Source organism: Achroia grisella, unplaced genomic scaffold (assembly GCF_030625045.1).
Source record: "Achroia grisella isolate CSIRO2021 unplaced genomic scaffold, CSIRO_AGI_Agris_v1 utg4290, whole genome shotgun sequence".
Lineage (NCBI taxonomy): Eukaryota > Metazoa > Arthropoda > Insecta > Lepidoptera > Pyralidae > Achroia > Achroia grisella.
The window spans coordinates 179,684-206,940 of NW_026712854.1; the positions used below are offsets into that span (position 1 = coordinate 179,684).

Genomic DNA, 27,257 nt, shown 5'->3' on the forward strand with positions numbered 1-27,257 from the left:
ACGGATCATTTTAGTGTTTGCGATTTTTTTATAGCATAAGAGACAATCTTGAGGCTCACCTGATGGTAAATGATTAACACCAGAGGAATTTCGGCGTTGCCGTACTTTTAAGAAGGAATAAGCTCTTTTCCTAACGTTTGTATAGGACTATCTAGTACTTCAATTACAGTAGAATACAGGCATCTATACATATCTATACATATAAATAAAATTGGAGTGTCTATTTGTTATATTGAAATTACAGTTTTTTACTACATGCATATGAATCTAAATACGGTACATAAACCATAATAACATTTTTTTCAATTTTTGTCTGTCTGCCTGTTTGTTCCGGCTAATCTCTGAAATGGCTGGACCAATTTCGTCGGAACTTTTATTGGTAATAAGGAGTAACTTAGGCTACTTTTATTTTAGAAAAAATTTCTAATTAATTATTTGGTTGAATTCCACGCGGACGAAGTCGCGAGTATAGCTAGTAAATTAATAACCGTTTTATTTATAATTTTCACATTAAACAGTCCGATTTAATTTCATTAATTTTGTGTAATGCAATTTTTATGTACTTTTGTATTCATTGTTCTACTTAATTATTTGGTGTTTTTCGCTCAAAAAACAACATACAAGACCCGGGTAAACATCGCGTATGATCTCACAATTCTCATATGAGGTACAGTCAAAAATCGGTATCAAAATCACTGCGAACTTATTTCAATGTTTGCCGCATCTCGCCGGCGAAACAAGATCCGTAAATATCACTTGGACACCTCACTTTGGTATTGCGTCTTTGTTCTGCTTCTCCCACAATCTGTAGTAGAGTGACGATGGATTAGTGATGAGATCTCTATGGTTGCCTTTCTCAGATATGGACCCGTTCTCGAGGACTAGGATTTCGTCGGCGTCCGCTACGGTGGAAAGTCGATGAGCTATGCAGATGGATGTTCGGCCGATCGTTGCCGCTTTCAACGCTTGAAGGATTGCCTGAAATATAATCAAAATAAAATGTTGCTCACATACTGGCCATATAGTTTTATCTTACTAATATTATAAATGCGCAAGTTTGCGAGTATGGATGTTTGTTGCTCTTTCACGCAAAAACTACTGAACGAATTTTGAATGATGAAACTTACAATAATGTAGCTTATACATCAGAATAACTAAAAATAATTTAAAAAGATACTATGTGAATTGGGCGATACATATATAAAAATAAGTTGATGCAAACGAAGTCAGTTGGTCAGCTAGCAGTTTATGTTTACTTTGTATTTTCTATTAAGAATTATTCTTACTAATATTATAAATGCGAAAGTAACTCTGTCTGTCTCGCTTTCACGCCAAAACTACTGAACCAATTTAAATTAAATTTGCTACACAGTTAGTCTAGACCCTGAGAAAGGATATAGGCTACTTTTGAATGCGATAGAAGGGTTATAATGGGTGTTATGTGGAAGTGACGTTATTTTTGAAGATGAAACGATGAAACTTTTATTGGGTTAGGTCATTAAATATTTTTCATTATTTGGTCAATTTTATGTCGCTACATTATATATATATTATACAGAACGATAATATATATAATTATGACAGCGACAACAATAAGCGTATTAAGATTTTACATAAAATTGACTAGAGTAATTAGGCTGAAATTTTTATAGAATATGTTTTTATATTAAATATATATTATATGTTATTTAATATATAAAATTCTCGTGTTAGTGTTAGTGGACATACTCCTCTGAAAGAGCTTCAGTTTTGATAAAATTCTACATGTATATTCGGTAAGTCTGTATCTTTATTATATATACCCTTAAGTGATAAGGAAGGGCCAGCCGTATTTGTTTTTATTTATTGGACAAACTTTAGTTTTTTTTTATGATTAAAAAAAATAGACTCCTAAATAATGTTCACCCTAGAAGGGTGCCACCAACCCTTATTTGGGAAGCGATATTAATTTATATGCAAAACAAAGTATGCCGGGTCAGATAGTTTGAATGTAAAGATTGGTAGAATGACAAAACCACTAGACCACTGGGGCTATTATTAAAACCCTAAATTTTCACCCTTGTATCTACAACCCCTATTTTTTATACATAACATAACAGCAATATTAATTTATATAGCAAAACAATGTTTGCCGGATCAGTTAGTTTATTTTATAGCTAAAAAACACATAGACTCCTAAATGTTCAGCTATCTGCCACCAACCACTATTTTTTAATAATGATATTAATTTTATATAGCAAATCAACGAGTTCCACACATGGTTTAAATATAAAGATTGTTAGTTACGTGTTCGGTGAGCGAATCGAGACTCGAAGTGGCCTCGTCGAATACGATGATCGGCGAGTCTTTAAGGATAGCCCGAGCGATCGCCACACGTTGCTTCTCGCCGCCTGAAAGCTTCAGACCTCTCTCTCCCACTTGAGTTTCGTAACCCTGTAATATATGTAAGATATAAATATATAATATACTGTTATTATTAAATAGCAATATAATATAAATAGAAAATCATTTATTCAAATAAACTTAATTTAAGCACTTTTGTCTTAACAATTTGTTTTTATATAACTCGTTCGGAAAGCTGTTTATCATATAACAAACAAAAATTATTTCAAACTTTTAAATAATATTGTAAGTTTACATTTACAAGAAACGTGTGAATACAAACTACCAACAAGCACTAATTTTTTCAAATATAAATATGCAATAAGATTAAATCATCGTAGTGATAAGAGCAGACCAGTTTTGCCTACGGACTCGTTCACGAGTATGAAAATGAGCCAGCCATCACTGCGCTCGACCATATTAGAATTGACCCGGCCCACCTTCTAGCCAGATGTATGTCAAATTGACATGACTATCTTTTCCACACGACCATTTAACATTAAAGATTATATTAATCGAATAAATTCGATTTTAAATATGCATGCGTATGCTAATTATATCTAATATGATCAAATAAGGGGATTGTTAGTATAGTGATCTGTTTGTAATATTGAAATACAATGTTTTTCATTACAAGCATATAAATATCGTTATAAATTCCTGGTGAATTTGTCACGATGTAACTAGTACAAAATAAATTATAATTATTAAATAATGTTACAGTCGAGTATCTAATATGACCTATATTTTATGTGTAAAATCAGGTGACATTTTAGGGTGGAGGATTGATGAAATAACTATTTATAGTGGTGGCGTGCAGAAACTGTTTTTTAGTATGAAGTGACCTCCATCGATTATATTTTCATAGGGTTTATTATTTATTGAACGATATTTATAAGGAATAGTCGTAAGGTTTTTATAAATTAATATCCATTCCTTAATGGATATATATATATTGATGGATTTTCCTGATAAAAAAAAAAAAAAAAAAGACGGGTGCACCATTCCATTACCATCCATAATAAAAATATCTAAAGTACGATTATTAATTCCAGTGTAAAATGACAAGTGCAACTGTCACTGATACAAAAAGTGACCCGCACAATAGTGATGTCCGGCGATCAATAGACTTAGACATTTAATGCTTTATTTTATTAGGGAAGCTTTTTTTTAATTTTAAATATTTAATACATATCGTATTAAACAATACTATTTTAGAAATATGTACCTTACCAGAATATTAAAATTTCTCACTATAACATTATTACAAAAGCTGGGAAAAAATGTATACAGAGATTCAGAGGAATTAACACTAGAATTTTTATTTATATAAAGGCAATTTGATTTTGAATAAAAAAAATGTAATCTCGACTAACTTTTAATTGTTAAAACTCGATTCTACCACAGCACTATTTATTTGGGACTAGAAATCTGCAACATTGGAAATGTCATTTTACTGAATAAATTAATAATCTTACTTTAGTAATAATGAATGTAAATAGAGAGATATATAGAGACGTTTATTATAGCAGAGCGCAGTCACAGAAGTGATATAAAACAAAATGTATATAAAGAACATCATATTTTGAATATGGATAAAACAATATATAAAAACTGCCACGATTCTCATTCTAGATTTGACATATCATAAGATTCTGTAATAGACCTACTTGAATAGATATTTTGAATTTGAATAAATTACCTTGGGCCAAGTGGTAACAGATTCGTGTAGTTCTGCCATCTTGCTAGCTTTGTACACGTCCTCGGGTAGCCGGTTCAGATCCCCGTAGTGAAGGTTGTGGAATATCGTATCGTGGAACAGAACACAGTCCTGGTAGAGAAACAATGAATAATAATAAAAAAGAAATAATCAAAAATATGCTAATAAAAAGCAACTTCTTACAGCACAATCTACTTACTTTTAATAATTTAAATATATAATATGGTTTAAAAAAAAAGTAATTCAATTGAGTTTCTTGCCAGTTCTTCTCAATTGGATCTATATACCGAACTGGACAGTAGGGAAAAAATTTAAATTAAGCGGCTAAAATGTCCTACATGAATAAATGATTTTTGAATTTTTTGAATTAAAAACATGCGGAAACTTGCACTGAGCTGAAATATTTATGTAAACAAATTGAGACATTTGTTAAGAGGGAAATTATACATATATCTATCCGATTTATAAAATTCTCGTGTCAATAGTGTCAATTGCCATCCTTCACCGTAACGGCTTAACCGAACCTGATGAAATTTTTATATGTATACTCGTCAGACCTGAAAAGGGTGACCCAACCCGATTTTTTTTTTTGGACAAAACCTTGTTTTTTAACGATTAAAAGATATATAATAATAATAATAATAATAATCTCAGGACAATTCACACAGCGCCATCTAGACCCATTTTTTAAGCTTGTGTTATTAGATAAGATATATAGATATTTTTTTTTTTGTAAATACATACATATTATACATGAAAACACCCAGACCGATACAAACAATCATTCATTATTAATCAACCATCGGTCGTAAAGCGGTGTGCTATACCACTAGACCACCGAGGTCGTCAAATATTAGTATATAAGTATATAATAAGTAGTAACTTAAAATATAATATTTTATTAATCAAACAATGTAAGTTAAAATAATTTGGATTTTTAATGTCCGCTGGACATAATTTTTTTATGGCAAAACACATCATACCTACTACGCTTTAATTATTATCTTTTGTACTGTGTTTTTGAACAAATATATAATAATTATTATTATTCTTGGTATATTTTGTTTTCTCACCTTTTTTTTGCAGGGTTTTTATTATTATTATTATTATTAATCTCAAATGATTTTAATTACGACTATTTAACATTATATAAACAGTATACATGTATACTCTGATAATAATAAAAATGTTTATTACCTGTGGGACAATGGCAATTGCCTTCCTCAAGCTGGCCAAGTCTAGATCCTTTATGTTCTGTCCATTGATGAATATCTGACCCGACTGTGGCTCGAAGAATCTGAACAGTAGCCGCACCAGTGTTGATTTCCTGCAAACATGGTTTTAAATTAACATAACTTTTATAGATAGAATATTATATAGGTACACAAACCTTCCTCTTAAATCACTCCATCTATTAAAAAAACCGCTTCAAAATCCGTTGCGTAGTTTTAAAGATTTAAGCATATATAGGGACAGACAGACAGCAATAGCCTCTTTGTTTGATACTATGTAATGATTTAGAATATGTCAAATTATAAAAAGTAGTAAGTTATATTTATACACTAGCTGTACATGCAACTTCATTCCGCGTGGAATTTAACTTTATCCTTATTACATCTGCCTGCCAAGAAAGTCCCGCCATTTCAGAGATTAGCCGGAACAATCAGACAGACAAAAATTGTAAAAAATGTTATTTTGGTGTAATTACCGTATTTATATTCATATGCATGTAAATAGAGAGATGCTAGTAAAAAGCGGTTATTTCAATATTACAAACAGACACTTTAATTTTATTTATATGTATAGATGTATATATAAAGAGTATAGTATCGGCAACATGCATTATTTAAAGATATGCTAACTCACCCGCTTCCTGATCCACCCACGATGCCAATCTTCTTTCCCGCGGGGATGTTCAGAGTCAGGTTGTTGAAGATCGGCTTCCCGTTGATGTATTTGAAGCTGACGTCCCTGAACTCGATGCTAGCCGTCTTCGTGTCCACCAGTAGGGGCGGCGCTTTATCTACCTCCTGCAACCAATTCAAATATCATTTATTCATCTCGGATATATTAGCCTCTTATGAATGTAAAATTTTTATATCATAACTAGTTGGCAAACGTTGTTTTACCATATAAATTAATAACGCTATAAAAAAATAGGGGTTGATGATTTAGGATAGGGGGGACATAATTTAGGATTGTATGTATTTTTGTATGTTGTATCATAAAAAAATAGAAACTAAAAATTTTGTTTAAAAAATAAAAATTTAGGGGTGGACTACCGCTAACATTTAGGGGGATGAAAAATAGATGTTAGCCGATTCTCAGACCTACTCAATACGCTCACAAAATTTCATGAGAATCGGTCAAGCCGTTTCAGAGGAGATAAGATTTTTTCTATACCGTCCAGTTCAGTATACAGATCCAGTTGAGAAGAACTGACAAGAAACTCAACGGAATTACTTTAACATTGTTGTTTTAACAATGTCCCCATATATTTTTTATTGTTAATTACGTTTAATATTTTTTAAATATGTTTTAAGTGTACAATAATTGGAGGTAGATATTATTTAACCCCTAGATTTATTTCAATAAAGTGCCCACGGGTGATCATCCGCTCCCAACGTGTAAAATTATTTTCGTTGCGGAGTGACCCACCGGTAGGCATGCGGTCTTTAACGTGTTAAAAATGTTTTGATTCCAAATAAATAACAGAAGCAACGAAAATTCTTGTTACAACACACAATCGAGACATTTCACTTTTTAAATTTATTTCTTTATTCCACAGATTAAATTTTTCAATGATACATTTAAGATTTATAAGTTATCAATTACTGTATAATTATGTTTTTGCTCTATAGTCAGATGTCCACCTTATTGCATTAATAAATATTACAAATAGATGGAATTATGAAAAAAAAAACATTACCTATTTACAGAAGCATAACCAATATATAATTTTGTATATCTTCACATAAGGCGGATTGTGTGGAACTATATGTATCCATTTTATAACCACTGTGTACACCACATTCCTCACAATATAAACAATTTCATTTCATTTGTCAGTGAACTACAGCAATGGAGCAAATGGTACTCTAAGGAACCAGATTTACAGTGTGTGTGTATTTTGTGAAGGAGGACCTTCACAAGCACCAAACTATTCAGCTGTTTCAATTTGCCTCCCTTAAGATGGATATTGTTGCAGTTTATCCCGGGACCGATGGCATTAATCGCGTTGCGGATGTGAAGACTCCTAATGGCGTAGTCAGAAGATCATTCAGCAAGATTTGCCCTCTGATCGACACTTCTTGTTGAAAGGCAAGTTTTCAACGTCCGGGGGCATGATCCATTTTATATGCTGTCAACACTATTCTCCAACCTATATGCTTTATTTTTTTTTGTCTATGCTTTTTTCTCTATAAAAACTGTATTGTCATGGCCGTCTAAAAATATACACGCATACATTAAGAAGAATCTTTATTTTCATTACCAAAACTTACCTGACGAGAGAGCTAAATCTGGAACATCATTTCAGATCCTACATATTAAAAGATACAAAAAGGCACGGATACTAAAGCTCGCACGATTGAAGAACCCGTATTATGTGTAACCCGTAATAATGCGCTCATTGGTAGCGCGTTCTTTCTAGTTCAAATTGCCTACATTTACATGCACATTCTTTCCTGGGTGAAGGCAGCTATGGAGGTGTTTGTGTACCTTGATTCTGGACTGCACGGTCATGAGCGTGAACATGGTCTGCATGTCGATGAGCGCCTGCCGCACCTCACGGTACACTGACCCGAGGAAGCCCAACGGAATCGACAGCTGGAACAGTAGCCCGTTCACCATCACCAGGTCGCCCACCGACATGTTGCCTGATGAAGTATTACAATAATGTCAGTATTCACAACGTCATTGGACAAAAATCCGACCGTTTAAAATGTTGACTGCCACTGCAATTTTCAGTCACAGCGCCATCTAGTCACACGGCAGGCAGACTTTGTGTTATGGGTACTAGAGAACTGATATAAATACTTAGATATTTTCTGTTTCTAAATATGTACATATGTAACATCCAGACCGATACAAACAATCATACTCATGAATACAAATGTGTGCACCGTGCAAGGAATGGAACCCGAGACGATCGGAATTCAAGGGGTCTGCTAAACCGCTAGACTACCAAGGCTGTCATAACAGTTGCATATAACGCCCATGCATATACATACGTAGGGTTGCGGGTAGTAACTGGATGAGGGCTGAAGATCGTGCCCAGTGGCGTGCCTTGGGAGAGGCTTATGTCCAGCAGTGGACTGCAGTGAGCTGATGATGATGATGATGATGATGATGATGAAATGTCATACCTTTAGCGATTTCATTGGCAGCCATTATCATGATGATGCTGAGACCGCCGCTGAATATAGCGTGCTGGCCGAAGTTCAGCAGCGCTAAACTGGACGCCGTCTTCAGAGAAGCCTCTTCGTACTTCTTCAAACTCGTGTCATATTTTTCCAATTCATATTTCTCGTTGTTGAAATACTAAAACACAAATATACCTACAATATAAATATTGTATTAGACTGTGTCAATTTTGAGGTCACGCCGATTTACTTCCGGCGGTCGCGGATTCGATTCCTCGCATGGTACAAACATTTGTATTTATGACTCTATGGTATTGTTCAAGTATTACGTAAGCACGTAATACTCGAACGTGGAACGTATGTGTTCTGGTGGTGGTGGTGGTGGTGGTGGTGGTGGTGGTGGTGGTGTGGTGTTATGTCTTTGGTGGTGGTGGTGGTGGTGGTGGTGGGGGGGGGGGTCTTTTGGATGACATGGGAGGTAGGGGAGTCTAGATGATGATTACGCTCCATCGCTCCGTGTTTACGTAAGCAATGGGTGGGTGATAGAGTGTAAACTTTCCAAAGGAGATATTTCGTTTATGCATGAGTGGGCTACATCCACATAGGATGTTTAGTGGCGTTTTCTCTTCAGTTTGGCAAAATCTGCAGATTGATATTATAATTGGATTTAATCTTTACTATTCATATGTTTTAATTCATTCATGTCTCGTTATCTTAGTCAGATACTAGACGGCGTTGTAGTCACTGAAATCTGCTTTAGTAGGGCACGCTGGCCAACAGTTGTTGATGGTAATGTTATGTGATGTGATGGTAATATGATGATGTTGATCTTGACACAAGTGGGAAATCTCGACTTCCAGTCCAACTCTATAAAAAAAGTACATAACCTTTTTCATAACATAACGTTCGGCTATTATCTGGTATCATACCTTGACGGTCTCGTAGTTGATGAGCGAGTCGATAGCTTTATTCCCCGCTTCGTTCTCGGCGCGGTTCATAAACACTCGGAACTTTGTTCTCCATTGCGTGATGGCTAGTGTGAAGGCTGCGTACACACCCACACACCCAAACGCCAGCCCTGGCACACACAAACAAGTTTTTCCCTATACAGTTCAAACGGGAATCAAAATTACGAGCCTGAGCCGAGGTTCGAACCCCTAGCGATGCCATCAGACTAAAGTCGTACCCGTCAGATGGGAGTTGGCCTTCAGGCACTCCATAAGTTCCTACACTCGATTGGAGTGCCATCTGCACTAGCCCACTATCGTCCGGTGATGCTGTAAACGCCAGCTGCGGCCAACAGCATTAGAGTAGTCCGAAAAAAAATATTATGTTAACGATCTCAGTAGTATAGTGGTTTTACTACAGTGCCTCACATTCTGCTGGCCGTGGTGATTCCACCCTCGCATAAAATAACACAACTATAATAAAATAGAATCACTGTTTTGTGACTATCAATCTGTATGCATGTTTAGAAATTATATAGAATATATGTATAAAACTAAATTAATAAAATAAAGTTATTTAAAAGTTACCCGTCGTTGTGAATAAGACATTTTTAGTTTTACCTGCAAACGCGAGGCCGCCTTTCAGCCCTAGGATCGTGGATACCAGACTGAGTTCGAATATAGTGGGTACTATGTTGAACACCATGGCAGATAGCACGAAATTGATGGCACGTGAACCACGATCAATTGTCTGGAAACAATACCATATAATATCATAAGGCAATTCACTTACCGCCATCTAGTCTCAAGCTAAGCGGAGCTCGTATTATGGGTATTAGACTACTGATATAAACACATAGATACATTTTTTGTACACATGTAGATATATTTGCTAGGGTTCACGTCATCATATGACTGATTTCCTCTTATTAATTGTTTAACCAGTTGGTTATATATTCAATATTATTTCTATTTGAGTATTTAATAGAATTAGTGCTAATTGGTGGTTTGTATTCACACACTTAAACTTAAAAATGTAAAGTAATAATAAATTATTTAAAAGAGCAACTTCATAATTAGTGGATCTTACATATTATCTATATAAAATAACCCCATTACCTACTAGCAATGTACCATGTCAGATTGACCTCCACACTGTTCCCCCAGGACCATCGTGATACATTCATGGTGAATTTGTCACGATGGGCTAACTGACCTAACCTCATTATCATCCTCCACTGGCCAATCCATTATCATCATCACCATATCATCATTTTTACAAAAATTGCGCTGACGGTGAAGTATATATGAAATTTCGCACACTTCTCGTTTATATAGAGGAAGAATGTAGAATGGTTTTTTTTAATTATGTATACATAATACATTAAATCAATAAAAAAAACATTACACACACTACCGTGTATTTGACACCTATATACTCTTTTCTTTATTGAACTCTGTGGTCAAATGCATAGATTAATATTGTTTATGTTTAATATTATTTGTCTATAGTGTTACTGAATGTTACAATATGGTCGAATTTCGACCACTAGTAAAAATGACCTTAGATAAGGCACCGGTTTGCCTTCCCAAATGGAAACTGAGGTCCAAGTTGTGTAGATGCGTGAATACGTTGCAGGCGAGTCGCCGTATTGAATGTTGGGCCACTTTCGCGAACACTGCGTTACGTAGCTCGTTGAAACCCGCTGCTGTTCCTCGTGCTATACCATCTGAAAAGTTTACACATACATATATAATTACATTTTAATTGTGAATTATAATTTTATTAATTTAATTATTTGTGTATTGTGGAATGTGGAATGACATATTATTCGATCAGAATACTAGCAATACATCTATACATATAAATAAAATTGGAGTATCTGTTTGTAATATTGAAATAACTTTTTTTACTACGAATATTATGCATATGAATATAAATACGGTACATACACCAAAAAACATTTTTTTAAATTTTTGTCTATCTGTCTGTTTGCTCCGGCTAATCTCTGAAATAGCTGCACCGATTTTGACGGGACTTTTTTTGGCAGGTAGCGAATATAATAAGGAGTAATTTAGGCTACTTTTATTTTAGAAAAATAAAGTTATAGTCCACGCGGACAAAGTCGCGGGTACAGCTAGTTAATAAATATAAACTGATACAGTTACTGCAAAAAAAAATATTAATTTGTAAAGTTAAAAGCAATAGAGGTGTTTGTATTTGCCGGTTCTTTTATATATTATACATTATTATGTATGAAATCAAAGACTGTTGTCTGTTGACTTATGTGAATATATTTCAATTGTTTTTTATAATGTTTTTAAATATTTATGTACAAAACAGGTTTTAAACAAGAGGTTTTTATTATTATTATATTAAACTTACATCCGAGCAGTAAACTGAATGCGGTAGTTCCCAACGCCTGCGGTACAGTCGCCATACCCAGCAGCACGTCTCCGGTGGGCGTGGTCGCGATCTGATTCACCTCATCGACTGCGTACTTGAACAGGAACGGGACGGATACGTTCATCACTTTCGCGCCGAACAGGAGCGACAAGGAGAGCATGACCCGGTTTCTTATCATGGAATTGTCCTGTAATATATAAGTATATTTGTTATATATATTATGTTATCCTAACCTCGGTGGTCTTGCGGTTTAGCGGACCGACTTACTTGAGACGCGGGTTCGATTCCTCGCACGACACAAACATTTGTATTCACGAGTATGACTGTTTGTTCTATGTATAATATGTAGTTGTCAAAAAAATACATACATACATGTTGTATGTATGTATTTTTTTGTTATGAATGTTAATAGTACGCCTGCGCTAATGGTTTACGCTGGCATACCAGTGGAGAATGACTGGTTAAACATGAGGTCAGGTCAGTTAGCTCATAGTGACAAATTCACCAGGTATTTGTCACGATGGTTTCCAGGGGGATCCGCGTGGAGGTCAACTTGGCGTAATGTATGTATAGTAATGGGGTAATGAGTCCACATTACTAACAATTCGCTTCCCTCTATCTCTATATTTATATCAGTTTTCTAGTACTCATAACACAAGTTCTGCTTAGTCTGGGACTAGATGGCGCTGTGTGAATTATCCTAGGATATCAATATATTTTACGACCTCGGTGGTCTAGCGGTCAAGCACACCGCTTTACGACCGATGGTCGCGGGTTCGATTCCTCGCACGGCACAAACATTTGTATCCATGAGTATGTTGTTTGTATCGGTCTGGGTGTTTTCTATGTATAATATGTATGTATTTACAAAAAAAATATCTATGTATATGTATCAGTTATCTAGTACCCATAACACAAGCTCTAGCTAGCTTAACTTGGGTCTAGATGGCGCTGTGTGAATTGTCCTGAGATTATTATTATATATTATTATTTATTTATTTGTACACTTTTACACTAATATAAATATGCTTAAACAACAATCCTTACAGTAAGTCCTCATGTCATCTAAATTAGATAACTTTGATTACAAAAACTGTAATTTAGTGTATGTTATACTAGCTGTACCCACGACTTCGTTCGTGTGGAATTTGACTTTATTTTTCTAAAATCTCTAAAGTAGCCTACGTTACTCCTTATTACATCAGCTACCTGCCAAAAAAAGTCCGGTCAAAATTTTCATTTTCAGAGATTATCCGGAACAAACAGACAAGAATTGTAAAAAATGTTATTTTGGTGTATATACCACATTTATATTCATATACATGTAATAAAAAACGGTTAATTCAATATTACAAACAGATCCAATTTTTTTTGGTGTATGTACCGTACCGTATTTATATTATATAATATATGCATGTAGTAAGTAAAAAACGGTTATTTCAATAATACAAACAGACACTTTAATTTTATTTATATGTATAGATGTATAGATTAGGTACCTAATTAAAAGATATAATATAATACTCACCCTGGGCCACACATACTCCAGCATGCCCCTGACCATGTCTGCACCCGTGACCGGCTTCGCATCATCCAAGCTTATATCTTCACGGGACAAAACAGACGCACCTGGGTGAAAGCAGTCTCTTTTTTGGATACCTAAGGATGGGAGATACAACATCAGGACTTTGTGGAAGGATGACAGTTATGGAAAAGGTAGAAGCGGACAAACAAGGAGTGCGTGCGGGGATACTGCATTTCAACCAAGTATTAGTAACAAAAATGGCAACACTAATGAACAGAAACAAATGTAAACTAATGTATATGCAACAGAAACGTAGCGTGCCTTGACCCCGTAAAAAAAACTGCGGTCCCTTACGAAGGGAAAAAAATTTAATTCAAAAGAAAAAAAAATACATAATATTAAAAGATTTAGAAGAAAACAAATAGAAACTAATGTATATGCAACAGAAACGTAGCGTGCCTTGACCCCGTAAAAAAAATTGCGGTCCCTTACGAAGGGTAAAGATTTATCACAAAAGAAAAAAATACATAAAATTAAAAGAATTAGAAGAAATATTTATTCGTCATAATTGTCTGTCACTTTTTCAAAATTTTTACAAACAATTCAGATTAAATATACACTCTCGTTGCCTTTTTTACGGCAAACTGATTTATTAAATCCTTTCTAGCTGCTGAGGGACAAAAAGAAACTTTTATTTTAAATTTTCCATATGTAAAATAAAAAAAAAATTGAGAAGTTAATTTGGTTAATTTTTGCTTACGCACGTTGTGGGGCCACGTATAATTGATACGGCAGTAGCTACGCCCCTGATATGCAACTAAATAATTAATATACTCATACATATGGTCAATCACATGTGCACAAATATTTAAACAGTATTTTTATGTAATCCAAATAACAAACATGCTTAAGGCATGATGGTAAATTGGTAAGTCAGAACCATTCCGTGAACGGCAAAACGGATATGACGCCATAATGTCGGTTCTGTAATTTCGTACCAAGATTGCAAATGTAACTTCTACTAGCAGGAGTGGAATTATTGCAGTGAATTCAGATTATTTCTTAATAATTAATAATCTATATTACTTACCTACTGATAATGTTTTATAGAGATGAAGAATATATAAATAGAATAGAATAGAAAATTCTTCATTAAACTTACATTTAAACACTTTTGAATAGTCATCACATATTTTTTATCTATCACTCATTCAGAAAGCGGTCTCATTACAAAAAGAACAAGCCAGAAACTTGCGTGATGCTCTTTTAAATAATTGTTGTAATTTTACATTATTCAGTTGAAATGTGTGAATACAAAATACCATATTGTGTGAATACAAATAATTAAGTTTCCTAAACTTTTTTGTGTTAATCTTAAGATTTTTAATCAGTCTTCCTTATGTTTTGGGAAGGAACTGACTCCTGACATATAGTTTATGCTTGTTTGGATTGCATCCAACTATCCATTGAAGAAGGTATAAATTTATTATTATTTAAAATTATATATGTATTTTATTACTTCATCAGTAACATACAAACTCAACTCATAAAAATTTCCTCTAAATTATATTAATAAAAAAAAAGTGTATAAATCTTTGTGCATTGGTGAATAACCATAAACAAGGTGTACATTAATAATGCTAAAGTTTAACTAAGCTTATTGCACTATTAAAGTTATTTCACACTAAATGTCATATGTGTGTTATAAATTAGCATACATGGCACAACAGAAGAAATTAAAGGTAAAAATGGTAAAATCTGAACAAAAAAAAAAGTATAAATGTAAATTGTCTATTCTCTACATATATAGCTATAGCCACTCATCTGGGCCATTTATGTGTTGAGCACACACACATACACACACAATAGAGTTACAATGATTGTGGTATTGCTAAAACCATGCCATGACTGAATGTACTTATGACTAACTAAACATGTATTGCTAACATGACATTTTAAACTCTAATGTCAACAACATAGTGATTATTATGAATGGAACAGAAAATTAATTTGTGTTATAATGTGTGTTGCTAGTGCCAAGTATAACATTAAATTAAAGAATTAAATAGAAGAAAGTATATTTTGTACTATGTACGTACGACATTGCACATTATATTTTGCCCAATTTATATAACATTTTAAATTATAGCTTGTGTTATTCTGGTGTATAAGCTATATTACTGTACAGTTTCAATAAAAAAAATTCATAGTTGTTGCATGTTAGAGTAACAAACATACATCCATACTCACAAACTGTTGCATTTATAACATTAGTAAGAAATAAGATGTTTCACTGACTATAGCTATGTATTTGTGCGTAGTATGCTATTTGTAAACTTCAAACTTTACATAATATGTTAAAAAGTTTAATACAAATAGTTATTTTAATAAAAATTAAAATGAGTGACCATTTATAGGAAAAGAAATTTATAATAAACTAGCTGTTCCCTGCAACTTCATCCGCAAGGACTTCAACTTTTAGTTTCTAAAATTATTTATTTATTCCTTATTACATCAGCTACCTGCCAATAAAAGTCCCATCAAAATCGGTCCAGCCATTTCAGAGATTAGCCAGAACAAACAGACAGACGAAAATTGTTATTTTCGTGTATGTACTGCATTTATATTCCTATGCATTTAGCTAAAACGGTTATTTCAATATTACAAACAGACACTCCAATTATATTTATAATGTATATTGGAGTATATGTATCTCTATAAGGATTGGGAGATGTTACAATACCACAATTTGTTTTAAGATAATACAGATTTTTTTTATTTTTATATACATGTCTGAATGCCAGTGTCAAATCAGAATTTAGTCAAAATGAATTAAGAAGAAAACTTATTAACAAATCAAACCATCAAAGAAATGAAAATTGTAATATTAAGAAGATACATTTTGCAAAATAATCTTACAATTTAATAAACAAGGTACACAACAAACTTATGCTGTATAAATATAATTATTATTGTAATTCAAATTATGATGAAAGTTAATAAAACTTTGAAATAACTAATACAATAAATGCAAAAGTTTCTGTCAGTCATGTTTGGTACTTTCACAGCTGAATAGATCTTAATGAAACTAAACTTGAAGATAGAGTGTATCTTAAGACTGAGCATAGACTATTTATATATTCAATCTCAAAAAACAAATGAAACAAGAAAAAAAGTTAAAAAAAAATACAGATATGAAAGAAAAGTAGTATAATCATAATACTAAAATTGAGGCATATATTATTAATATATTTTATATTGTGCAGCGTCATACAGTCGGCAGATTGCGAAGTTTATTTTATCTGCTACAGATAGTAGAAAACTACCAATTATTAGATACAAGGTCAAGAGCAATATTACATAACATGGTAGAATTACAAAATAATGGTAATTATTTTAAAAACATTGAATATTCAATTAAAACATTAATAAGTATTACCTATCAATATATTGATAGTGATAAATATTTCAACTTACCAACTGGTATTTTTCCAGTTTTTGGTTTGTTTGCAAGAACTGCCGCCAAAACATTTTTCGCTGGGTCTGCCTTCACTGCACTGTTTGGGGTTGGTGTAGAATAATACTAAAAGAATATTAACATCATAAATTGCTGTATTTTCACAATAACACAGCAGTAATAAAATATAAATGCAAAGAAATACTAATTTCTTACAACATACCCTGAAATGACTTGCGGCCGCACATTGTTTGCAATTTAAACTGAACTGGGGGTTATTTATAACTAGTGATTTAGTGATACAATACGATTTATTAAATTTATAATGTTTTTTTATTAAATTATTGAATGTTTTGTTTGACAACAGAGCGGCCGCCATAGTGGTTGACTGACAAGTGAAGGAATTCAATTTGACATTTCTTATTTGCAAATTATAAGGGGATTTTTACAATATAACATCTATCTACTTCTTATAAATGGTTAGGGATACCAGCTTGCTTACACTCAATCAACATTTAAATTCTGAAGTTTATTTACAAAATCATAAAAAGTAGGTTTACTACGTAGTGAATATTATCATTAAATGGTATCAATGAGTTATCCTGAAATTTCTGATTAGTTTAAATTATTTACTCACATTTAGTTAAGAAAGCCATAGATAGAACTAATATTTTATTTTATTTTCATAATATATCACAACATCAACAACATGAAACTTGTTTATTCAACGTTTATAAAAATGTAAATGAAATGATTCATAGCATAGATCATTGTAGGATAGATAATACGTACATTTAAATATAATAGTAGCAACTAGGATCACAAGTAATAAATTTATTTTTTCTATTTCCAATTGTGACCGTACTACCTTGTTATTTGAATTTATGACCGCAAGCACTGATAGAGCCGGTAAGCTAGATTTTCTACAAATGCTATTGCTCTTTGATAAAAATTATTTTTAATGGTAGCATACCACGTAAAACAAGTAAAGTCCCCAAATTTGTATTTCATAATTTCACGAAATGCATGTGTTCATACTCTATTTTAAGATTTTATTTGTTCATCTCGTTCTCCTTGTGTACCAATACCAAATTTAAATCTATATAGGTATATACATTTACACGATTGGTTTTTCATTGATGCACAAATATGGATTACATAAGAGGGAAGGAAAAGGAGATTGTTAGCATGCCAGCAATGTACTGTACTGTAGTACCATGATTATCCTCTCACCACTGTAGCGTTATAAATGATGTGATGAGATGTCGCTACAATATATTGTATATTGTAGTATCTAGATAGTGAGTATACAGGTGAAATAATTGTACTATTTATTGTACATTTAGTGGCTTAATAGAAACGTGTACAGTCGACGCGGAGTCGAGACATAGACTTTCTCGACTGGCTTTACATTTAACTTAAATCTATGTTTTGTGGAGAGGTACTAATGGAAGGGTGTCGAGTGTTGACAGAAATATTACAAGTGTAGGCACAGTATCATATCGACGCCCCTGGTGACTATAATGATAAATATGACCGGTGAATTTGCCACATTGGCCTAACTGACCTGCTCATTTTACGGTCCTTCACTGGTGATCCGCAATCGTGAACCGTTAGTGCAGGATATGGGCGTTGAATGAACTAATTTTTATTTTTATAAAAAAAAAACTATAAACTACCGTGCGAGGCTGGTGCTTGGGAATACTACTACAATATGTAAACACAAATCGCTAAGAATGAAGCTGTCACATAATTATGATCGAACTTCACTTGGTAAGTTCGTTTGATCTTTAATTTTACGGTCCTTCACTGGTGCCCCGCAATCGTGTATCGTTAGTGCAGGATATGGGCGTTGAATTAACTAACTGTTTTTTGTTACCGAACAATTAAACTAGTTTACAGTTCATACATAAACAAAGTTTTTCGTTGACTGGTTGACCAGTTCATTGCGTCGCGTCGCGATCGTCTCGTCGTTTAGTGAGCCGACCGAGACTATCGCTCTGACATGGTCAATCGGTAGACATTCGCTCGTTTACGTCACAGATAACAATATTACATAGTTTACGTTTACCAATTGTTTATGTGAAGAAATAGTCTTTTCGACGACGATGTAAACCAGTCGAAATTTAGACTTTTTTTTAATTAGTTCATCGTCGACGGTGAACGGTCTCGTTGCGATGGCGGCCCACGACTATTGTGTCCTATCATGCTTAAAAAGAATTGCTGAATGCTGTACCTGCCTAAGCTTAAAATTAGCCACTATGGTTTCATGAGAGATATTGTTACGGTCGAACATATATAGGATACATTGCTACATCGTACGACCTCGGTGGTGCAACGGTTTAATATACGCGCTCATTCTGATGTGCGGGTTCGATTCCTCGTACAATATAAAAATGAGTATAAGAGAAGCTCTGTCTGTCAGTTTCTCTTTTAATCGTTTATGAAACAAAAATATTAACTGACAAAAGTGAGTTACTTTCTTAGTTTCACACCTAAACTGTTGAATCGATTATAATGAATTTTCACACAAAAGCAGATAAGGGATGCGTTGAGGAAATTTGTAATTATTATTGCAACATCAGATTTTCTTCAAAGTAGTAGATATTTTTTTTCTAAATGTTTACGTAAAGGGAGTCATGGGTATTAGCCAGTATAAAAATAAAAAGACACATTCTAACATTTAATAAACTTTTCAAGTATAACAACATACTGACACATGAGAGCTATACAATTACTGGTGATCACACATTGATTCTCATAAGTCTCTAATTTACTAACAGATTCTTTAAGCTTAATTAACTTATCTCTAACCATTGGTGTTATAATGTCATTCAAGTCTCTATTACTGGAACATATAGCCGCTGAGTACAGCAATCTACCGACATCAACAGTTTTATTATAATAATACTTTACAACCATTAATAAGCCATAAAAATTGTAACTTAGGCCTTTCAAATCGATGTATAGATCTTTATTTAAACCATGACTGTTTATGAATATATTTTGATCATTCGATAACTTGATCCCTTGAGACCTTAAAAAGGTGTCCACACTTTCAAAAGTGAATGATACATAATCTAACTCATTGTTGGGAAGATAGAACCCATACTCTGTAATTAATTTCAGATTATGACTATCGCCATAGCATATGAATACTTGCGTGTATGGCTCAAAAATGTTTTTGGTAAAAATCGAAAACCATACGTCTGCAAATAAGACATGGTTCAAATTTGCTACTCTAATATTTTCTATGTTCCTACTCACAACTAATTTTGTCTCGTTCCTAGCAATAGGACTATGATTTATCATATCCAAATACGGACATAATGATATTTTTGTATTATCACATATAATATTTAAAATAGATGTCTGTACATTCTTCAAATCGATTACTTTGGTTAAATCCATAAAAACACATCGTGTATTCACCGTAAAATAGGCCCACTCATAAATAGACATCGTAAAACATTCTTTCAGTTCTTTTACAATTACATCATTACTTGTAGTATTATTTAAAATTTCTTCAAAAATATAATATGATGAATTAATAATATCTTTTTGTTTAGAGATCACAGCTAATATATCAGTGTCCACATGATTTAATATATCACCTCGCAAAAAATATGGTGTGGTATATTCGTTTGGTAAGCTCTCCAAGTATAGAAACCATTCACTTTTTGAACCCTGAACCTTTAAATATGTCAAATATAACGCCATTAACGATTGAAATGTCACAGAATTCTTATATTGTTGTAAACAATGTTTGGTGTTTTCTAAAAATATATTACAAAAATTCAAATCCATCAGAATAGTAGTAACGTTGATTGTTAAATTTAATGGTAGATTCATTAGTTCTTCTCCAGGTTTTATCTTCTTTTTCGTCAGTACTCCGCGTCCTGTGTCATCGAACACAGCCAGGGTTAGTTTATTATTCCGTCGCATCCCCTGTTTGGCCAGCCAAGAATTGAAGAAAACAATTTCCTTACAGTCGTCACATGTACGAAAATTTCGCATTTTATTTCGATTTCTCTTCCGCTGTGTACGGCCCATAATTGAGCTGTATTTTTACCGTATACATTCGAAGACTTCCATTTACATTTATTTGTCACTCATTATGATATTTGATAATTATTAATTACACAAAAATAAAAACATTAAAATAAAAACAAAATAAACAACGATGAACGATATAAAAATTTATCGTGGTGTTTTGACTTTTGATTTGACACATTCTGCGTTTTGTTTAGTGGGCCGACGTAATTAATATATGCTGATAGAATAGTAAAGACCTCAGTTTTACTACAGTAAATTTATTTCAAGCACTAGTTTCTTCTTGATCCTCTTACAAATATTTAATCTTAATGTTTTCTTTTATACGAAATTGAGCTAGGTTTTATAAATTATAAAGTCTCAAAACGCAAAATCGATATAATCTTCGTTCTAAAATTGCGATTATTTTATTCGCAATTATAGTCATATTGTTTTATTTTATCCAAAAGTAATCTCAAAATATGATTTTATAAGAATAATCAATTACATTTATTAAATAAGAATTATCTTTTTTTATTACTTTTCAATAAGTTATAAAAATTCGTTACAACAATACTACGTGTTTGTTTTAGAACGCCATACAGTTACTGTCACATCTCCCCACTTCTCCTTCAAAATTAAATTCGTAACCGTTTGTTTTTGTTTCTAATTTTTTACCTAACGTTTATTTTATTTTTTTATCATTTTTTTAACTGTAATAAAGTAAAATGTCACAGCAACAGACCAAAAACATTATAACCCTCCGAGGCTCCGCACAAATCATATGTGAATATCTTAGTAAGTAAAAAATGCAAAGTACTATCACACTATTGTTCATTAATTTTTGTACTAATAATTTGGTAATTTTTCAGAGTTTGCTATGAATTCAGTATTATTCCAAAGAGGTCTGTATCCGGCTGAAACTTTTAAAGCTGAACAGCATTATGGTATTACACTACTATTGTCTGAAGACTCGCAAATTAAAAATTTTCTAACAAATCTTTTAACACAAAGTGAAGGTATGTCTCATGTTTGTTACTCGATCAAATCTAAGTGGCTAAATAAAACCGAACTAATTTCTCCTTTATTTTGTTAAATAATACATATCCAAGTTTATATTCCGTTGCAACTGTATAAATTTGGATTAAAATCAATTTTATATTTCAATTAAAGCTAATGAGTTAATCACTTTATTAAATAACCATTATTTCAATATCCATTCATTGTGTTATATGAATTTAATGTATTAAACACCATTAAGTATTTATACCTGTACTGTACTATATATATCCTATACATAAATAAAACCCAAGGTATCAAATCAACACATATAACAACAACACAACATAAATTCCGTAGTAAAAATATGTTCACATGAGAAAATGTTCTAAGCAACATGAGGCCAGATAAAAAAGTTTATACAAGCCACCAAGTATTTCTATAATTGGATTTATTTTTTCTATTTTAGCCCTTCAATATAGATTAATAATAAAATGGTAGTAAACTGAAGCAATTTTTATATCACTCACTGTTGGTGTCTTGTTCAACCATGCAATATGAATGTTTGCAGAAAATAATTACGAATGATTTTTTTTTAAATTCTAATATCTATTATACTAGTGGCACAATAAAATTTGCCACACTGAAGGTTGCCCACCCCTATTCTGAGTGATATCATATAATTAAAATGCATCTTGCATAGAAAATATCTTTTTATTTATTTGACTTCAATGCATGTAATACAAAATATAGTAAAGTACATATGTAGTTTATTTTGCGGAACTATTATTATTATTATTCTAGAATTAAATATTAGCACAAACATTAAATCTATCCTTTTCATTTTTATCAAAACTATTACTCTCTTATTTCAGAATGGATAGTGAACAAGAAGGTCAGCAAACTGTCACTCATTATACTAGATGTTGCTAACAAAGAAGTGCTGGAATGCTGGGACTTCAAAGTCGAGTATGAAGAAGGTGACGCCACATTATCGAAGGAAAAGAACGAAACAGTAGGCACTAAGGATTTGAAGAAGATCCAACAAGAAATTAGAGATGTAATGCTGCAAGTCGCAGCAACAATATCATACCTTCCATTCTTAGATCGCAGATGTTCGTTTGATGTTCTGGTGCACGCTAAAACAGACTGTGATATACCTGAGAAATGGGCAGAAGCAGAACCCATAACTATTACGAATGCTCAGAACGTACAATTGAAGTCTTTCACAACTAGTTTACATAAAATGGAGACTGTTGTTACATATAAATTGTTCGATTAATCTCTAGCATTTTATAATTTTAGTGTTATATGTATGGTACATGTAAACACGGGTAATATTTATGATAATTAATACATTTTGAAATGATAGTAATGTATGTATACATGGTTTTAACACATTGACAGACAGTAGAAACAAGTGAAGTTCAAAAATTAATACTGTTTTTGTAATTTTTAGAATATTAGAAATATAGTTTCACATTTTCTGCTTAAATAGCCTTAATTTTGACACAATTCAAGAGAAAACAAAATTGCACTACTCCCTTCGCACCCACATGTGTTCTGAAGCTGCAAGTCATGTAATAGGTGGAAAACAAAATTCAACCTAAAAAATTGCTTCCAAAACATGACACTAGGCTTCTACTTGTACGCCGGTAAATGCACATTTGTGCCACTATAGTCATTGTGTCCAAAAACGACCATTTCGTTATAGACGGCTAGAGCCGTCATGCCACATAGTAAACTTCACTTTGTCGGCTATAAAAGGAAGTGTCCGTCAACGTGTTAATATTGTGTATTCTGTAAAAAAACAATTTGAATGTACCACAGAATCCTAGTACTAATATTGTCACACTTGTACATAATTACAGTAACATTTTAAACATGTAGCGATATATTCTGTAGGACAACCTCAGTGGTATAGCGGTTTGGCATGCCACTTTACTTCTGATGGTTGCGGGTTGGATTCCTTGCATAGTACAAACATTTGTATTCATAAGTATGATGATTTGTATTGGTCTGTATGTTTTTGTATGTTATGCATGTATTTTAATAAGTGTAATTTCAGTATTTATATCAGTTGGAATGAACTACTTGCCAAGGTTTTCTGTAGAAACTACAGCACGGGGTTTTGCGAGAAGGGTATTTTAAGGTTTCTTAACGGTCTGCAACGTGCACGTGTCGCCCCTGGTGTTTCAGATGTCTATAGGTACGGTAACCGTTTACCATCAGATGGGCCGTATGCTTGTTTGCCACTTACGTAATATAAAAAACCATTAACACAAGCTCTAATTACCTTTTGACCTGATAACACTGCGTGAATTGTCCTAGAATATAATTATATTGTCATTATATTATTCAAAGTGATATTGTATAAGACTCATTTTGATAACTGCAGAAAAGAAAACCTATTTTATGTATTCGAAATGGCAAACAAGCTGATTATCCACCTGATGATAGAATAGAATAGAAAATCATTTATTCAAATAAACTTACATTGAAGCACTTTTGAATAGTCATCACATTTTTCTAATCTACCGCTCATTCGGAAAGCTGTCTCATCACAAGAAGAACGATCAAGAAAATTGTGTGTTGCTCTTTTAAATAATTTTATTTTTACTTTACAATTTAAGTTCAAGTGTATAAATACAAATAAAGTGGTAACTATCACCTATATACATAAACAGTACCACTGATATTGTGATGCCGGTGGTATTGTGTTGTATCTCTGAGGGACCAAACCATGTCTTCATTCATATTAATTAGTTTAAAGATGTTATAGGAAGATAGATCAATTAAAAAATTAATTATTTATTTGTTAACTACTTGATATTACCAAGTTACAAACTTTAAATGCCTAAATTTCACATTTGGACCAAATAAACTATTACCACAGAGGATGAGATATACAGAGTGAAAACTTTTTAGCGAGTGCTCATTCTGTAGCACTGGATATTGATTATATGAATACTGTGAAGATATCTTTGTGACAATGTTTGTTCAATATATCGGGATCGATCTAAGGCTCAACAGGATAATATATATATATATATTGTGTGAGCTAGTTGCACTTGCCATGGTCGTGAGCTGACCATAATTCATATATATGAGAATTATACCCTGTATAACTATATATATATTAATGATGTATATACCAAACGTGAAAATTAAAAAACAAGTATATATTTTGTCCTCCTTGTTATTATATCAGTTCGACAATGTACCATTTTTATATGAACAGTATTTATTAATGTAACTAGTATAATAGTAGGTAGCTAAGAGATATAATTGTAAGTAGAAATTGAACTTTACATTTGATTAAAGTGTTGATTTATTTTAAGTATCATATGTGTTTATTTTGACTACGTGTGGGATTACTTAATGTTTAAGTGTTTGTATAAGTTTGTTTATTTCCGCTATCATTAGCTTTTTCTTTCGGACTGGTCTAATGGCCGCAGCTGGCCTTTACAGCTACACCGGACGATAGAGTGTAGGGATAGGGCGTGAGTGCCGATCACACTCCCAAACCCGCAGGATGATCGAAAGGCTGAAGGCCTAACTTTCTCCCTCGCCTGACGGATACGACTTTAGTCTGAGGAGGGGTTGGAACCTCGGCTCAGGCCGTCATCATTTCGATCCCCGTTAGAATAGGATGGAGGATCTAGGTCGAATTTCACAGTGTCACACTAATGGACACAATTGCGATTAATTTCTAATTTCCCACGCTGGGCTAACTGAGGTAACCTCATGCTGATTATATCATCCTTCACTTGTGCATCGCTAATGTATACCGTTAGCGCAGGCAGGTATAACCTTCCATTATCATCCATTTAAAAAGTAATATTAAGATTAGGATAATAAGGTACACATTTGTTTTCAATTCATTTATTATATAATATAACAAAGCCCTTACAAAATAGCATTTACAAGCTACAATAAATAATGTCTATTCAGCAAATAATACTGTACAAAACTGTTAATACAACTTAACATTTTAATCTGACGCCTATTCGAGAGCTTAAATAAAAAAATATGAGATTTTTTATAGTGTCAGTGGGTCGCATTTTGCCTAATTTACAGCCGTATTGTAAATAAGCGCACAATAATGGAAACTGCCTGTTTTTAATTAGGGACCATCCATGAATTATATATATCACACGTTAGGCGGGGGAGGTCGACAAAGTGTGACATAGTTACGTTAGGCGGGGGAAGTCGACAAAGTGTGACATGGACACACGTTAGGCGGGGGAAGTTGACAAAGTGTGACATTATAGTTACGTCAGGCAGGGAAGGTCGACAAAATGTGATATGCTCACACGTTAGGCGGGGGAAGTCGACAGTGTGACATTTACACGTGCGGGGGAAGTCGACAAAGTGTGACATTATGTAAAAGGGGTGGAAGGCGTATTATTAGGGAGGTCATATATGAAAATCTTAAATGTAGAACTATTAATGAAAACCTTAGAAATATATTCGTAATATTTTATAATTGCAAAATATGTGACATCACAGGAGAGGGGAGTGTCTAAGATGGATGGCCCCTATGAATACTTTTGTCTCCATATGTGAGTGACCTATGTGAATATCTCAAAATTGCAAAACCGTTGAAATAATTGCTCTTTTCTATCAATATCGTAGGGTTAATAATATATTTCATTAATTCAAAAATTACAAACTTTTTGGAAATCGACCCTAAAGTTAAAGTTAAAATTACAATTGTAATTTTTGACGTAATGTAATTTATCATTAAGGGTGCTATATATGTACAGGCCAATCAATCCATAACGAATTCATTAAAATAAATAATCCAATTGTATTATTTATTTCAGTATCATAATTATGTTAGGGAATCATGTATATATATATGTACACTATGATCCTATACATATGATAATTAGCTCGCATTAACTCCGCAAAACAACATGTAGGTGTGAATAATTACTACATACAGGATTACTCTTGGGCGCTTTTATAATTTACTGTAGTATTATTAATTGTAGTGCAATAAGAAAAGCTTGAATTGTAACTCAAACTCAGTAAAGGTAGCAACTAGTCAACAGGAAACTCGAAAGACAGAGTTCATAGTGTTAATGAGCAACAATTCCAGGATGGGCACTGACTGAAAGACTCACTCTGTACATATTTTATACTCTATGTAATTCAAATTTCGAAGACGACATTCCGTTCATTGATGGAATTGGCGGGAACGGTAATATTATAAGATATTTATTATTGTTACGATATATATAGTACCTAAACGATAAAAGCACCCAATCAGACTAGTGGTAAAAATCATGGTTATAGAAATATTTTGACTTATATCCACTCTCAATTCTCACTCCAATTTATATTCTCCGACAATAATTATAAGTTTATTAGCGTTTTAAAGCCGTTGGCATCATCCGTCCGCCATATTGTAAGTAC

The 27,257-nt window shown here is 33.0% G+C and overlaps 3 protein-coding genes across 4 annotated transcripts; 1 reads left to right on the forward strand and 2 right to left on the reverse strand.

The window, feature by feature from the left end:
* Nucleotides 1-185: 185 nt before the first annotated feature.
* LOC131844926 (iron-sulfur clusters transporter ABCB7, mitochondrial) lies at nucleotides 186-17,185 on the reverse strand. The gene is made up of 14 exons (XM_059193923.1): nucleotides 17,026-17,185; nucleotides 16,823-16,928; nucleotides 13,349-13,479; nucleotides 11,800-12,007; nucleotides 10,977-11,143; nucleotides 10,035-10,164; nucleotides 9,396-9,544; nucleotides 8,470-8,644; nucleotides 7,823-7,980; nucleotides 5,969-6,132; nucleotides 5,300-5,429; nucleotides 4,085-4,213; nucleotides 2,287-2,433; nucleotides 186-978 (listed from the first exon to the last, which is right to left on the reverse strand). Exons 1-14 carry the CDS (start codon nucleotides 17,179-17,181, stop codon nucleotides 766-768), a joined length of 2,163 nt encoding a protein of 720 aa, XP_059049906.1. The 5' UTR covers nucleotides 17,182-17,185; the 3' UTR covers nucleotides 186-765.
* Nucleotides 17,186-19,089: 1,904 nt separating this feature from the next.
* LOC131844922 (SET domain-containing protein 4) lies at nucleotides 19,090-21,190 on the reverse strand. Its single transcript, XM_059193918.1, has one exon. It carries the CDS (start codon nucleotides 20,853-20,855, stop codon nucleotides 19,479-19,481), a length of 1,377 nt encoding a protein of 458 aa, XP_059049901.1. The 5' UTR covers nucleotides 20,856-21,190; the 3' UTR covers nucleotides 19,090-19,478.
* A 206-nt stretch (nucleotides 21,191-21,396) lies between these two features.
* LOC131844924 (mitotic spindle assembly checkpoint protein MAD2A) lies at nucleotides 21,397-23,264 on the forward strand. 2 transcript variants are annotated; one of them, XM_059193921.1, is made up of 3 exons: nucleotides 21,397-21,632; nucleotides 21,707-21,853; nucleotides 22,709-23,264. In XM_059193921.1, exons 1-3 carry the CDS (start codon nucleotides 21,563-21,565, stop codon nucleotides 23,113-23,115), a joined length of 624 nt encoding a protein of 207 aa, XP_059049904.1. In that variant the 5' UTR covers nucleotides 21,397-21,562; the 3' UTR covers nucleotides 23,116-23,264. The 2 variants fall into 2 exon arrangements, with proteins under 2 accessions (XP_059049904.1, XP_059049905.1); XM_059193922.1 differs by having other exon boundaries at nucleotides 21,557-21,620.
* The last annotated feature ends 3,993 nt before the right edge of the window (nucleotides 23,265-27,257 follow it).